The sequence below is a fragment of the Gymnodraco acuticeps genome, unplaced genomic scaffold (assembly GCF_902827175.1).
Source record: "Gymnodraco acuticeps unplaced genomic scaffold, fGymAcu1.1, whole genome shotgun sequence".
Lineage (NCBI taxonomy): Eukaryota > Metazoa > Chordata > Actinopteri > Perciformes > Bathydraconidae > Gymnodraco > Gymnodraco acuticeps.
Genome location: NW_022990213.1, coordinates 529,161 through 545,388, shown reverse-complemented (window position 1 = coordinate 545,388; position 16,228 = coordinate 529,161). Strand labels below are relative to the sequence as shown.

At 43.0% G+C, this 16,228-nt stretch overlaps 1 protein-coding gene across 1 annotated transcript in view; it reads right to left on the bottom strand.

Annotated features, from left to right (window-relative positions):
• Positions 1-16,228, bottom strand: part of clasp1a (cytoplasmic linker associated protein 1a) — a 95,553-nt gene that overhangs the window by 10,993 nt on the left and 68,332 nt on the right. Inside the window, 14 exon segments of the mRNA XM_034218423.1 lie at positions 412-658; positions 960-1,107; positions 1,632-1,769; positions 2,524-2,630; positions 3,058-3,207; positions 6,526-6,669; positions 6,764-6,842; positions 8,252-8,415; positions 8,517-8,519; positions 8,669-8,732; positions 9,206-9,450; positions 11,384-11,407; positions 12,236-12,339; positions 15,637-15,741. Coding sequence (XP_034074314.1) covers positions 412-658; positions 960-1,107; positions 1,632-1,769; positions 2,524-2,630; positions 3,058-3,207; positions 6,526-6,669; positions 6,764-6,842; positions 8,252-8,415; positions 8,517-8,519; positions 8,669-8,732; positions 9,206-9,450; positions 11,384-11,407; positions 12,236-12,339; positions 15,637-15,741 — 1,722 coding nt within the window.

Sequence of the window (16,228 nt, the reverse complement as noted above, 5' to 3'; positions counted from 1 at the left end):
TGATAAATACTGAATGATCAGTGTGAAAGACAGGAGAAAATGAATGAATGCTTTTAACAGAATAACAAAAAGAGAGAAATGTTTTCGGTTTGCTTCAGAGAGCTCAACATTTACAGTACTGGAAGAAATGTAATGCATTCATTGTAATAACACAACATCTCAGTGGTTCATGGGAAGACTTTTCAATATAGAAATGTGTTTAAGTGACAAGCAGGGTATGACTTAAATCTCCTTATTGCACCTCCGAGGGCGTGCAAGGGACACAATTTCAAAGTAAGAGAGCTTCTAACTCTTTGATTCTTCTTTACTGAATATCATAAGTACAGTATAGTACATTCTGATGTCCCATGATTTCTTTCTGCTGCAATAATGCCCTCCCTCCATGTAAACACTTTTATTGCCTCAACTCACAGTCGCGGAACTGCTCTACGTCATCGTCGAACACGGCCTCCTTCATGGCGCTCTTGTCATACGTGCAAATGGTTTCTCCGTAGCCATAAGGGGCGAACTCACGGCCCCGTGGCCCCGAAAAGGAGCGGGGCGACGGCGTGTTGAGCAAGGAAGTCTTGTTGTCTAAAGCGGTGCGACCTCCTTCCACCACGTCTAAACCGAGCCGAGCGTCAGAGCCAGGAGAGGACGCTACGCCCTCTCTTCCTGCCTGTAACACAGGGAGGGAGGGGGAGAATATGAGAAAGCATTCTGAAGATCTATGTGTACCTGCAGCTTTCAAAACATTTGATGTGGGCTGTTGCCTGAAAACCTGTATACAGAGGCCCAGTTTAGCTCGGGGTGGGACAGTACCCGGATCCTGCTGAGCTCACTGCAATCTGCTCATTTTGGTAAAGATTGTGAGGGTTCAGCAGTCTCCGTTAGTCATATCAATTTGGATTCAACCAAAGCTGAAAGCTTTATAGTCATTTTTACAGTAGGAGGAAGGATTCAGGAAAGTGCTGACTCACCGCGTCGTCCCTCTTGCCCTCCTGTCTGATTGGCTCGTTCAGGTCCTCCTGGCTCCGGTAGCTGAAGCTCTGGATGGCCTCAGTGACACCGCGCAGCGAGCTGTAGATCTCCTCAGAGTTCATGTTTTCAGTGTCGTACTCCATCATGCTACCAGACCCACACAGAGAAACACACACACGCTTTATTAGACATGTATTTCTGTTGAAGAAACACAAGCATGCATTTGTTTTGTCACCATGCAAAGTGCTGTTTTGAAAAAGTGATTCGTTTTTAGAAAGAAAAATATTGTGACCATTGTGTATTTTGAATTGTACATGTGCGTGTGGCGCAGTGGATTAGTGCCTTGGTGTTGGGATCAAGGGAGCACAGGTTCAAACCCCACTGCAGTCAGCATGTCGTTGTGTCCCTGAGACACTTCACCCCAAAGTGCTCCTGTGGGGATTGCCCACAGTATTGAGTATGTAAGTCGCTTTGGATAAAAGCGTCTAACAAGTGACATGTAATGTAATGTGCACACATCCTAGCATTAACCCCGCTTGAGAAGCAATGTAAATGATATTTTCATTTGATTAGTGATTATGGATTAATATGTATTCAGTGAGAAAATGAAAGGATCAGAGTCAGGCTTCTTGCTGTTGTGATGGCCTCTGTGTCTGAGCCCGCCTCTTTACCTGGGTGAATATGCTCTGCGGAGGACCCTTAGGGAGGGGGCAGCAGGGGTGGAGTGGGGCTGAGGAGGAGGAGGAGGAGGAGGAGGAGGGGCAGGGGGATGCTTTGACAGTCCGTCGCCACCCCAACCCCATAACCGACTGTTGCCACAGCAGCCGGGAGGGAAGGATGGACAGACAGGGGTGAGAGAGTGGGGCGAGGAAAATGGAAAGGAAGAACAGGTGGAGACAAGAGAAGGAAGGAGAAGGAGACAAACACGTGTGCAGAAAGAGAAAAGACAAAAAGAAACTAGTCTGAGCTTGTAGGTTGACTGAAAGTGTAGATTTAAAAGGAGAGAACTGGAAGGTAGCAGAATCGCACAACATTTCAGCGAGGGGGCACTTTTCAATTCAAAATATTATTTCAACATGACATTCATTTCAGGATTAACTAAAGTTATTAAAACCAGGAAATGATGTTGACACATCATCTGTGTTCATGGGTTTCTGCTAGCAGGTACAAACACTCGGGCAGAGGGGTTAAGACTGTTCCTACCACTCAGCGGCCACATTCAACTGGTACAGGAGTAAGTACAAAGGCTACAACATGTGCTGTTCTCTTTCACAGTTTTGTATATGAAACAGCCTTATACAGGACAGCACCAACGAGCTTGGTGTCTAAGGCACTACATATGTTATGGATCAACCGAGTGGATTTTGGAAGAATGATTTGATCTATGAAGAAAAATGGGTTGGCTTCTTTATTTCTAGCAAGTTGTAACCTCTCTGAGCACCTCACACAGTACCTTGCTCATACCAACCAATAGGGACAGCAGCAGTATCTACAGTGCCAAAGCACAGCCATGCAGTAGGACAGGAAGTGTGTGAGCTCAGTAACAGGTGGAAGAGGGGCTACCTTGGAGACAGTCCTCCATGGGAACAGTTTGTTGGAGAGGTGAGGGGGCTGGTCCTGCTGGGGGTGTGGCGTGTCGGCGTCCGGCCAATGGTGTTGCTGGGAGAGCCCTGGAAGAGAGGAAGACAAGAAGGAAAGGTGTAAACCCTGCTGTCTGATGGTTCTGCTGACCTACACACACCCAACTGTGTTTAGCACTGTACGGTAAGATTTTTTTTATATGAGTTTGGCTTCTGTGAGAATTCTGAAGTGAGGAAAAAGAAATACTGTAATTTATTATGGTAACCAAACTTACGATCCTTATATCGATGATTGAACATGTACATAAATTATGTTCGTATTGACTTTATTGCCGTGCAAATGCATTCGTTCAAGGCCTCTCTGTGGCCATAAGGTAATTATGTTCAAATTTGTAATCTCAAGTGTTTGTATTGTGATTGTGGAAACTTGTTTTTTTCATTGTAATATTTTTGTATTCCTGGCAGAAATGGGCTTCCATAAAATCATATCAACACTAGAGTGTTTGATCTGACTCACCACACTGCTGCTGGTGTTGCTAGAGTTCTTCAGGTGGTTGTGCAGCAGTTTGGTGGCTCCGTCCTGGAACGTTTTGGGGAGGGCTCCCAGCAGCATGGTGAACTCTGGGGTGTTGAGCTCAAACAGAGCGATGAGCACCACCTGTGCCGCCTGCAGGACGTTCAGAACAACGGGTCAGGACTGAGGACACAGCTGAGGAAGTTCAGATGGTTTCCCTGGTTCCTTAACTACTTTGACCATGTGTTTCTGACAGACCTTTCTCCAGGGGGGATCAGAGGCGCTGTTCTGACATTTAATAATGATCAAAAAGTAGAGGTTCAGTTATAATTCACTGTTATTTTTTGAATGTCAGAACTTGTAGCACAACAGCAATCCGAGGCAAGGGTTCACTTTGATAAAGGTCAAAACTATTCTGAAACCATGGAAACCAACTGTTCAGCTCCTCAGTAGACTCACATGTGCATTAGCCTGTAGAAAGAAACTGTTAAAAGCTGCATTCAGAGGGAAACTAATGAAGTCAATAACTATTCAAGGACATTGTTGATATATCCATGTTGCAACATGCAAGTGAGTATAGATCAAACTTGTAGAGGAGTTTAGAATAAACCTGATTTGTTTAACTGAGCTATTGCTTATTTGAAGTTATTATACTGCTGCTATTTTACCATGGTGTACATATCTGCAGTTTTCTTTTTGACTTATTGTGTTATTAATAATGTGCACATACTTAGTCATTTTCTTTATTTGTTAGTCTATTCTCCTCACTTTATCTGCACTACCTGCTTGCTCTTAAAATAAGTTTGAATAGATGAATGGACTAACAATCTGATATGTATATATTTATTTTGTTCCTGTTAAGTTTATGTAGACTTGTCGTATGTTGCATCGGACCAGAGTAAATAAATGTAATCAAATATGATGTAATCATGGATAACTTTTGAATACTGTTATTGGGTCAATAACGTTTTTATAACCCGCTTTAGAGTCATATTTAGAATTTCTCTTGTACATACATAGCATGTTAACAACATGCAGGTACAAGTGTGAAAAAGAGGTTGTTAATGTGAGTCAGAAAAACAAATGTGTAAGACACACAGAAGAAACAAAACGGCATTTATATCAATACAATTGACTTGGAAGTCCGTTCACACAAAGCAACAAGCATTTCCTGTCCTATTAAAAAACATTCCAGGTTAAAGGTCCCACGCTCCTGCTATGGGTGCACAACAGGCGGAATCTATTTGGTGAGTGATCAATTTGCAAGCACAGAGTGGATTTTAAGTTGTTACAGCGAAACAGCTGGAGCTTCAATCCTGAAAGTGAGTGACAGGCGCCACACTGGAGCTTCTCTGTCTCTAGGTGGTGGTTAGGCACCGGGCAGGCGGGGCATTGTGTGCTTATCGTGTTGTGATTGGCTGCTGGCGGGGCTCTACCTGCTTACACCTGTCTTCCTGGTTGCCCTCAGCGGACAGTAAGGCTGCAGGGCTGGACCTGCCTGCTAGCTCCTCGCTCACCCAGCTATGAAGGGTCTGGGGCACAGTGGGGGCAATATGGGCGTTACAGAAAGACACAGGACCCCCAACCTCACATGTGGATGCAACACTCAACCAATCCTCCCTAGCACTAACCTTTTTGTAGTATGCCAATGAACAACAGCAGTGTAACAAACAGGATGGGACACAGAGGGAGGACATGTGACACGCGTCAGATAGGGGGAAGATAATGGGCCACTGACCGAAGGCCCTCTACACTGAGAACCTAAGTTTACTACTGTGGCTGAACAAACAATCCAGACTGAAGAATTCAAATGATAACAAGTGTGGAGGTTTACAAGATTCCACTGGCTGTCCAGTGTAAATCTGGATTATAACGCAAACACAGATGATGTATCGTTGTAGTCAACTCACAATGCTATTTTTAACCTTGTTACATATGTTTTACTAAACACCTCTAAGCAATTAGTTTGGCATTAAGCTTGCTCACCCACTTTTAATGTTATTAAAATAGTTTAGTATGGCATTACTTCCTATGGAGATTATATATCAAAAATAATTTATGTTGAGGAAAAAATAAATAAAGAAACAATAGATTTGATGTGAGATCTAATCTGTTCCCTTCTCATTCTTCGTGGGCCGGAGCTCAGAGTCCTGCATCGGGAAAAAAGTGATTTGCGGGTGGTATTTTTCCGGGTTTGGTTCTGGGTAAACAAAGATGATGCGGGTCGGGTCGCGGGTATTGCATAATAAATATATTAAAATAATAATAATTTAGTTTAATATTTAAATCCTCAGACCTCTCCCCCGCGGGACCGCGCATAATCATAACCTCTGCAGCGCATCAATCTGCTGCTGTGCGCGCCACATTCGAAATGGCTGAGGTGAAGCTCTCTAGCGGAGAATACAGCATTTTCAATAACACTTCCTCAAGAGCGAAATCCAACGTCTGGGAGGCTTCTGGTGTCATCCTAGATGGAGAAAATAACCAACATCCCACGCTTTTTGAGACAAATATGCAACTGCGTGTGTTAATAATTGCACGTTTTCACTGCTCATATATGTTAGGAGTAAGACAGAAATATTCTCTAAGTGTCAAAGAATAATTCTTCCTTACTCCTAAGATATTTAACCTTTCTGCCTGTTGACATTTACGACAAACCCTAAGTCTGTTATCTGTCTTAAGGAATGGGAAGTCTCAGCTATTGTTGACATTATCAGTTTTATGACCGGTCAACTCTCGGTCACAGAGCCAAAGAGTCAGATAAGTGATTCAGTGTCTCCAGGTGTTCCCGTATACCTTCCCCCAATATGTGGGTTGACTCTCTGTAAACTAGTTAAAGGGTCTACCAAGATGCGAGGCTGATCAGAATTGACATAACCCACCCGTGCAGTCAGAACCTTTTGCTGCTGTGACTTGTGATATGAATTCTCCGGCCGTATCCTTGTAATAAACTATCCTTGTTTGACATCAAAGCTCCAACTCTCCTCGTGTCTCTCTGAGTCCTGACTCTCCATTGCTGCAGAAGTTTCCCTTACAATATATATGCGGGTTCGGGTCGGGTTGCGGATCTTGTGCTGTCGGGTCGGGTCGGGTTGCGGAACTAATTGGCAATATGTGCAGGTAGCGGGGCGGGTTCGGTATTGCACATTGCGGGTGCGGGTCTTGAAAATCAGACCCGTGCAGGACTCTGCCGTAGCTACATCTTCTGGTTTAGAAGGGTTACATTGCACCATGAGGATTAAAGCAACAAATATGTCATGTGTCACATGTTGTTTTAACCAAGGAATCAAAAATACATTCATATTCTCTGATAACTCCAGTGTGCTGAACAAATGCGTACGACCTAAATTAGGAACAAAAGGAATTTTCTTTTTTTTTTAAATGGGATGAAAACCAAAAACATTATTCTGCAGGAAAAGGTTTGTACAAGCAGAAAGATTTGGACAGTCAGTGCTGGATAACGTGGCCTACCTTCCTGACATCAGAACTTTTGGGTTCAGTGGTCCAGGTGATGATGCGAGAGACGGCCAGGCGCGTCTCACTGGAGTTGACAAAGTCTGTCGGGTCCATCTGCCTGGCCAGGGTGTCGATGTACTTCAGAATGGCCACCTTAACCTGAAGAGACAGCACACCATTACGTGTGACAAAAATGTTCCATCAACCACACTCAGCGATCCAAACCAGGTCTGTGAACAGAATGAGGGTTTACCTTCAGGTTAGGGGTCTGAGTCTGATCCACGATGAACCGCATCAGGATGTTAAACTGCTGATCGAATGGGAAGGAATCCCTGACACACACAAAGAAATGAGAGGTTACCTTTTGCTGTCCTATGATGGAACAAGCTTGACTGCTCAATAATGAGGTTGATCACTAATTCAGAGGTATAGGAAATCAGGTGTCCTTCAAATAGATCTCCTTCAAATAAGCATGGGAATATATGAAGATATCATGTCACCGTTATTCTGCACAATATAATCCCGATAATTATCAAACATGCTTAAACGCGCTTATAAAGGCATTAAAACATAGTGGAATCACGTGGACTTACATTTGACTTTATTAGTGTTGCATCCCAGATGTTTGATTGTCTTTTTTGTGAAAAACTATCCTACACAGGGTTATAATATAAAGGTAAAGTAATAATAAATAAATAAACAAGTAACAACATTGTGTGAATCCATTCTTTTCTACTTTCCTTGATTCCTAAAATAAATCTCCAATTATATATTTTTAAATAACTACTTAATGGTTGTGATGTTGCTGCCAATAATGTATTAACTCTCAACATTCACCACAGAGTGAGTCAGAGAAAATCTTTCACACTCTCTTTACATTTCTCTAAATCAGTGGTTCCCAACCGGTGTGCCGCGAGCAATGTCCAGGTGTGCCGCGAGCAATGTCCAGGTGTGCCGCGAGCAATGTCCAGGTGTGCCGCGAGCAATGTCCAGGTGTGCCGTAGAATCTTTTTGTTTTACGTTCCAAATGTTTTTTTCACTTAATAAACTTCACTTCATGTATTACATGTACAATGGAGTTGATAAGCTAATAAAACATATATATTGCTCAGATTTAGAAATATGAAATTGAATATAGCCTCATACTGACTGCTTAAATTCTCATGACTTACGTCAGCCGTCATTGTTTACGGCGTGCAGACTGCAGAGCAGCTTTTTATCCTTGCGCCAAAGCATTACAAGAGTAATGAGAGTGAGAGTGCTGGAGCAGAGGTTTGAGTCATATTTCCCTCCTATGAATGAAGACTTCGATTGGCTCCGGGAGCCGTTTAATCCTCTCTCATTAATATCAGCCACTAACAGCAGAGCTCAGGATGAACTCGCAGAGCTATTGGACCGCTCCCTGAAACTGGAGCACGGTGAACTACGTCTGGATATCTTTTGGCTGCTTGTGGGACACGAGTATCCATCCCTCTGAGAGTGCCATCAACGTGCCTTTACAGTTTCCAACCTCCTACTTGTGCCAGCTGGTGTTTTCCTCACTCATATGTCCAAAACAAGACCCGCACCCGGCTGTCAGTGGAACAGGACCTCCGCGTGGCGCTGTCCACTAAAAAAAGGTTGGGAACCACTGCTCTAAATAGAATAATAATAAATAATTTCAAGCCCCTTTTCAGTGTAAAAGAACACTGATGTTTGCTGTGCCCCCCTGTGACCCGGACAGTTTGAACTGGTTAAAGACCTTGTGATATCCAGGGCCTTCTGGACTTTGGCCTGCACGGAGCCCAGCAGGTCGGCCCCCATCTTCTTCAGCAGCTGGGTGAGCAGCACAAAGAGCCAGTCCTGCAGGTCCTCCCTGTGCACCAGGACGAAGTCCACCAGGGTCTCCAGGAACATGCTGAACACCTGAGCAGACATGCACACTCATTACTGATTTAAATAGGATGAACCTGCTCATGTTCAGACAGGTACATGCCGGCAGTGATATGGATAGAAAACACACTTACTCTCTGTTGTTAAATCCACAGCAAGGCAGGCCATGCAACAAGAGACACTGATTAGTTTCAACAGGCAGGCTCCATCGCTGTATTTTAGACACCATGCCTTCACACCAAGTCTTATCTAGTTGCGCTTCAGTTAGTGTAGTCGTATTCTTTACCTTGCTATGTGGGTCTGCAAACATCCTTGTGAAGATCTCACAAAGTCTCTTCAGCTCCACTCGGCTGCAAGCGACAGAAGAAAATCATCAGGGCAGGGTTCACATCTTTTTTTGGTTTTGAACAACACTTATAAGCACATCTTTTTTTGAATTGGCTTATATTAAGTGTCACTAATTATGCTCTTTACTTATTCTGTAATTTATTTGATACTTTTTACATTTATGTCACGATTTATTTTGGTCCAGTTTATTCAAAAAGAATTATACTTTATATGCCCTTCATTAGATTTATTTTCAACCCCCTCAACTTTTTTGCTATATTTGATGTCATTATACTTTGTCTAAACATCTGCGTTTGTGCATATGTCGATATGTGTATAGTTGTGTATTTACTGTGTAATATCACTGACAGTTCAAGTCTAACTTCTCTTTTGGCTGTTCACTCAGTTAAAAGCTTTTTGAAATCTAACCCTCACCTACTGTATGTGAGCTGGATATAGTACCAAAGCTCATATTTGCCCTCTGAGCCCAGCCCACCTGAGTATCCTCTGGCTTTTGAAGAGGTTCTGCAGGCCCAGCAGACCCTCCTTCCTCTCGGACCAGTTGGAGCTGGCGCAGTGGTTCAGGACCTCGGCCACGTCCTCCGTCTGCCGCAGGTAGTGAGGGATCCCTCCGTTCCTGGAGCTGTACGAGCGCTCCGAGCAGGCGCTGGATGCGTCGCTGTTGGCGTCGTCGTCAGAGTATATCCCCGGGGATTCGTACCTGCGCCTCATCGGCTTCCTCTGCGGGAGGAAGAAGATCGTGATGGAAATGTGACACACAGTTTGATTCCTAGATGTTAACAAGGCTCTGCAGGATGTGTTCTGGTTTGCATCAGGGAGACATGCACTCAGTACATTTCATCTTTTATTCTCTGGATTTGAGTTATCCGTTTAAAAGGAAATTCAGTACGCAATTGTGATATTTATGTTCTGTAAATACGTATTAGGACCATAATATGCTAAATAGTAGAGTAAATACACGGAGCTAGGGAAAGGGTAATATTTCAGTAAAAAAAGTGTAGAATTTCAAAGATAAAAGACAACAAATGGGAATAATCTATGTTATTACATTACATTACATTACATTGCATTTAGCTGACGCTTTTATCCAAAGCGACTTACAATAAGTACATTCGACCAGGAAGACACAACCTTGAAGAAAACAGAATCATATAAGTATATCAGGTTTCATAGAGCCAAACATTTCAAGTGCTACTCCACTGGCTTTAGAAAAGCCAGTCCTTTATTAGTATAAAAGTGCTTCGTTAATAGTTCTAACGCTCGAAGTGGAGTCGAAAGAGATGAGTTTTCAGTTTGCGCCGGAAGATGTGCAAGCTATCTGCCGTCCTGATGTCAATGGGGAGCTCATTCCACCATTTTGGAGCCAGGATAGCAAACCCACGTGTTTTCGCCGATGGGAACTTGGGTCCCCTTCGCAGCGAGGGTGCAACGAGTCGTTTGGCTGATGCAGAGCGTAGTGCACGCGCTGGGGTGTACGGTTTAACCATGTCCTGGATGTAGGAAGGGCCAGATCCATTCGCAGCACGGTAAGCAAGTACCAGTGTCTTGAAGTGGATTCTAGCAGTTACCGGAAGCCAGTGAAGGGAGCGGAGGAGCGGAGTGGTGTGGGAGAATTTAGGAAGGTTGAAGACCAGATGAGCCGCTGCATTCTGGATGAGCTGCAGAGGTCGGATGGCACATGCAGGTAGACCAGCCAGGAGGGAGTTGCAGTAGTCTAGGCGTGAGATGACGAGAGCCTGGACCAGAACCTGAGTCGCTTTCTGAGTCAGCTGGGGACGTATCCTCCTGATGTTGTAAAGCGTGTATCTGCATCAACGGGTTGTAGCAGCGATGTTTGCAGTGAAGGACAGGTTGTTATCTAGGGTCACACCCAGATTCCTTGCAGTCTGAGTCGGGGAAACAACTGAGGTGCCGATGTTGATTGTCAGGTCAAGAGTTGGACAATCTTTTCCCGGGAGGAAGAGCAGCTCCATGTGTGGTTGATCATTCATTAATATGCAAGAGATTTTTTTTATTCTGAGATAATAGTCACAAATTAAAACATTGAAATAGCCAAGGAACCGCATGGCTTCAAAAGCTGTGGTGAGATAAGGTTGTGAAGACATCCAGGATCCTTGGCAACAAAACAAATGTCTTCACATATATATCATTGACATCTTTTTTTTCTCTTATTACTCTACGACTTTAATCTTAGAATATTACCCCTCTCTCTCGGCTCCTAGTAATCTTTTTTAGTTTTCTGTAATGGCTCTAATACGCTGTCGTAAATTCCTCAGTTGAAAATGAAATTCACTTTTGATTTTTGTTGATGAAATATGAACATCAAAGCCAGTAAAGCAGTGCGACAATAAAGCACAAATGAATAGAATAGTAATGACACAGCAAACAGTAGAGCATAGTTAATATCATGGACTTCATACAAACTAAAACAAGTATATGAATAAGGTACCAAAACTATTAGTTACAGCACATAATATTACAACGTGAAAAAAAGAAGAAAAAAAACACAAATTTGAGGTTCATTCAATCAAATAGCAAGAAAGAGGGTTGAGGGGTATCATGAGTAGAACACATCAAGCTGCATTACTGTTTTCTGAACTTGATTAGCGCGGGACAGCATGGATATACAAACAGTATGTAAAGTGCCATCTACCTTATTCCTGGAGTCTCCTAGCAGCTGAAATGGTAACAAACAACCAAGAGGGAAAGATGAGAGAGGGGAGCTTTAAAGATGGAACACACAATAAGTACACTACACATTTCACTGATCTGTGTGTGTGTGTGTGTATGTATGTGTGTGTGTGTGTGTGTGTGTGTGTGTGTGTGTGTGTGTGTGTGTGTGTGTGTGTGTGTGTGTGTGTGTGTGTGTGTGTGTGTGTGTGTGTGTGTGTGTGTGTGTGTGTGTGTGTGTGTGTGTGGTGTGTGTCTCTATCTCAGAGGCTTTATTAAAACTCTCAAAGTTAAATATGTGTAATAGGCTGTGTGGGGCTACACTAAGAAACGTTTCACGCTCATGATGAGTGTCGCCCCCGGTAGTCTTGTATCACAAGGGTTCCAGTCTGACCATATTACCTTAATTATGGTCAGAGTGGTCAAAGAGGCCTAAAACTTATTAATTTAATGTCTTGATATGTATATTATTTCCGTCAGCGATCCAGGTCTGTATTTAACAAAAGTTACTAGTAATATACTTAATCATGATTAATAGATTGTGACCTGGATCCAAATGATTGGCTGAATATGTAAGGATTGAAAAAGTTAAGTTTTTGATAAAAAAATAATCACTTACAATATTGTAATATGAGCCGATGAGCTTCCAGGCTACCGAAGCTACACGTGTGATGTGGCTGACTGAACTTTATATTTACTAAGATTTAAGCCAAACTTTGGACACAGTTAACTAATGATATAAAAACAAAGTTGCATGAACCCTTGCCTAGTGTTTGCTTCAAAAACAATCACATGTCAATAACAACATGATTATTAAGCAGTAACAGCAGCTTACCAGAGCATCAGCCACCGCTGCCTCCACCTCTGTGCCGGTGTTCAGGACCCTCATGGCGTTGACAGAGGCAGAGATCCTGGCTTGGTGGATCAAACCATATCGGTCTACACAGGAAGGGGGATGAGAAAGATAGTAAGTCAATCTTAGTTAGAAAAGCAAAAGTGGCCACTGCAACTTACCTGAATGGGTTCTTTGGTGTGTAACAAAACAAAGAGCAATGCACTGCAGATGAATGAGCTCAAAAGGAAAATATTCTCTAATAAAAGAAGGAAGAAAAGAAAAACTAAAAGAGAGGATGACCAAGCCCACCAAAGAGGAATGTCAAGAATGAAAACAACAGAGGCACAACTGAGACAGTTCCATGAGAAGGGGCAAATAACAAAAAGTGAAGCTAGCTGAGTCAGCATATCAAATGCTGTAGATCATACATCCACAGAAGTCACAGCTATAAATGAGGACAATGAGGTGAAGCAGAGGAAAACCTAATGTTTCTCTTTTCATGCTAAACAAAAACAACTGGCCTTTCTTACCTTTCCTGTATGCTAAGTGCAATGCTCAAAAACACTAACGTAAAAGGGTGGTGGATGCTTCAGGTCACATCACTGAACATAAACACGGAGGCATGCTGGTTCAGTAGGCCTCTAAGAGGGAACCTGGGAGGTCTGAGAGGGGACTGGGGGGGTCGGGGGGTTCTGGGCATGCAGGTCACCTGACTGGCTGTGGGGGTCGGCTGTGGAGAGAGCGCTGGTTGAACGGGAGTGACGTCGGGAGGCTGCAGGAGAGGTGGGCAACATTTGGGCGGGGGGGTTAGTGACACACACTACAGGTTTAAATGTCCCATGTCATGCTTTTCCGGTTATTACCCGTCCCCTTGTGTGTTATGTAGCTTCTTCTGCATGTAAACGGTCTGCAGACTCACAAACCCTCAAAGTACACCCTGTAGCGAGTAAAACTCCAACACAGAAAATACCTGTCTATGCTGCCCCAGAACGCCTCGTTGGAGATTTCTCTTTTTCCATTGTTTTCTTCCGGGTACAGTGACGTATTTCAGGTACAGTGACGTATTTCAGGTACAGTGACGTATTTCAGGTACAGTGACGTATTTCAGGTACAGTGACGTATTTCAGGTACAGTGACGTATTTCAGGTATAGTGACGTAACGTGACGTAACGTGACTTAACGGCTCCGCAGATTGGTCCAAACTGACCAATCCGTGGAGCTCACATGGAGGGGGGGGGGCGGGGCAGGAGCTCCAACAAGCCATTTAGGACAGAGAGTGAATATACAGACTATACAGAGATGCTGTATGAGAAACCAATGTGAGTTTGGAACATTGAACAATATACATTTATTTTAGTAGACCTCAACAATGGAATTATGATGAGTAGAAATGGCCATGACATGGGACCTTTAACACCGGCCTCTGAAGGTCAGTCTCAGCAGCAACTGCTGCACATTGACAGGAACCCTGAGAGGCAATGGATTACTTTTGTTCTTTTTCGAACACTGGTGAAAAGAAAGTATAGGCAGGTGATTTTCCTTTTCTTTTGATAGGATCTATTTTCTTGTACCACTCATTGTGACCCAAAGGGACTGAAGAGCCTGTACTACCCCGCACTGATGCTTACATTTCTCCATGTGCTCTTAACACACGCTTCATATATTTAAGTTAGCAGTTTAAGAAACATAACTGAACTGTGTTTACATTTGTTTGAAATATATTTTGAACATATCAATATGACATCAGGAATGACTTAAGATCAATTTGGAACATGGGATAGTAGTGCACCCTCTTGTGTGTGAAATGTTTATTACAACAACAAACACGAGTGATCCAAAGCACACCTGTTTTATATAATTATAACTTAGACAGTTTATGGTGGCAAAATAAAGTTGTTTGTTTTAGGTCAGAGCTTCCTTTATTTCGCCTCATCCACAGGTGTGTTATATTTCATTTGGAATCTTAATGAATTGGACAGAAAATGTGACTCTTGTTTTCAACCTGAAATGAGTGCTGTTGTTTTGATATGACATAGAGTATTAAAGGAGATTAATAATAACCCCTTAATCTTTCAAACAAGATCACTGCTGGCTTAAACACCCTTTTTTATAAATATAGAACTGATTATTTGGAGGCCTTAACAGAGATGTTATTAAGCTCTGCAGTGGGAACAAGGGTCCCTTCTCCACGTGTTACTATTGGATATACAGTTAGGTAGCCCATTACTCATAACCCATAGCAGCATTGTATTGTTCACTTTGTAAAGCGATGCTAAAGCACTGACAGTCCTTAATCTGATGCTTCTCAGGTTCTATGATACAGCACCACAGAGATACAGTTCAACATGTGGTATGTACTGCAACAGACATCTGTACTGAAATTAAGACCACCAGCCTAGTGGTGTGAAAAACAAACTGGAGTTATGACATCATTTCCCAGAATCCAACAGCACAATAACTACGAGCTGCAGTAGCGGGCATTGTTTGCATGGGCACAATCAGCGCTTGAATGATCATTATTGCTAGCTGTTTATCTCCGTCCACCTTTCATCTTCCTCAATCTTTCAAGACGGCACTTGAATCACAACATGTTCACAGATTCCTTCAGAAATAATTCACATACACAAATCCAGCTCAAAAACATTCAGAAACAAATAAGGTAGATTCCACGATGGTACTTTGTCGTTTATACCATCATTCAAAGTGCAACAGAGAGAGAACATCATTCTGGCGATGTCTTTTCTAAGTCTGGTCTTAATTGTTTTCTCTCCTGTTTGGTCAGGGTTATTTTCCTTAGTTCCTAAATTCTGCTCTCAGTGAAAATGATTTCTGTTGTTAGTATCATGTGGTTGCTGTTGTAATGCTCATTTTGGAAAAAGAAAAAAGGCAACAACATGTTCTGAATGACTAAAGCATTCATGTCCTCTGAGTGCATCGAGAAGTTAACATTTCACAGATTTTGCCTATTCAAAATATAATAATAAAAGAAAAAGTCAAACAGAAATCTGACACCAACACTTCCCCCCCCACCTACTATGTCTTCACCGATGTGAAGATGAAACAAATGTGGACATTTATTAATAGATAATCCTGCCAAACTCCTTTTTGTAAGTGCGGGAGAGAAAACTATTTAGATCAGAATTTCAAAATGGATCACCAGAATTTCATTTCTCACTCAGCTCTCAAAGCTTCCATACAAGAGAAAGTGGAAACAGTACATTCAACTTCTCTAAACCCAGGAAGACATCATTAGTGCATGCGCAGATAAATACAGGCAGACACAGAAAGCATGCTACAGATAACACCAACAGGAAAAGACAAAGCTTGTGTGAGCATCTGGGAAGACTCTCCAGTCGGGACCCTCACTGGGAAAGGGGGTCCATGAGCTGAGCGGTACTCACCCAGAGGAGTGAAGCCCCGAGCAGGGCTGGTGTCGCGGCTGCTCTCGCGACTGGTGTCACGACTGCAGCCCTGACTCATGCTGGGGCGGGGGATGCGGCTCCGGGCTAGCGTGCGGTAGGGAAGAGCAGCAGGAAGAAGAGCTTTACCACACAGGCTGGCTGTCAGGACAACAAGTTAGGTGGGAAGGTCAGTGCATTCATGAGGGAGACAGATGTGAGGAGCAGAAGAGGAGGAGAGGTTCTGAAAGAAGAAGCCCTGCAGACTGTTCTCTACCTCTCTAAAGAGGTTTGACAACCTTTCATTTAGGATGTAATGGCATGAGTACTTTGAAAACTATTGACAGTGTAAAGTTAAGAAGTGACTCTGTCTTGGTTAAGGTTTGTATACACACTGCTGTCTAAGGGAACATGTTCTGTTAAACACCATTCTTTCTTTCTGACATGGCTTGTATACTAGCTAACTAACACAACTACTACATGTCACATTTTTGTGAGCGTAATCTGCGCACACAAATCATCAAAAATGGCTTTATATATCAACATGGGGGTTTCCATTGTGCTGCTGAAACGATCAAGCAATACCGCTGAAGAG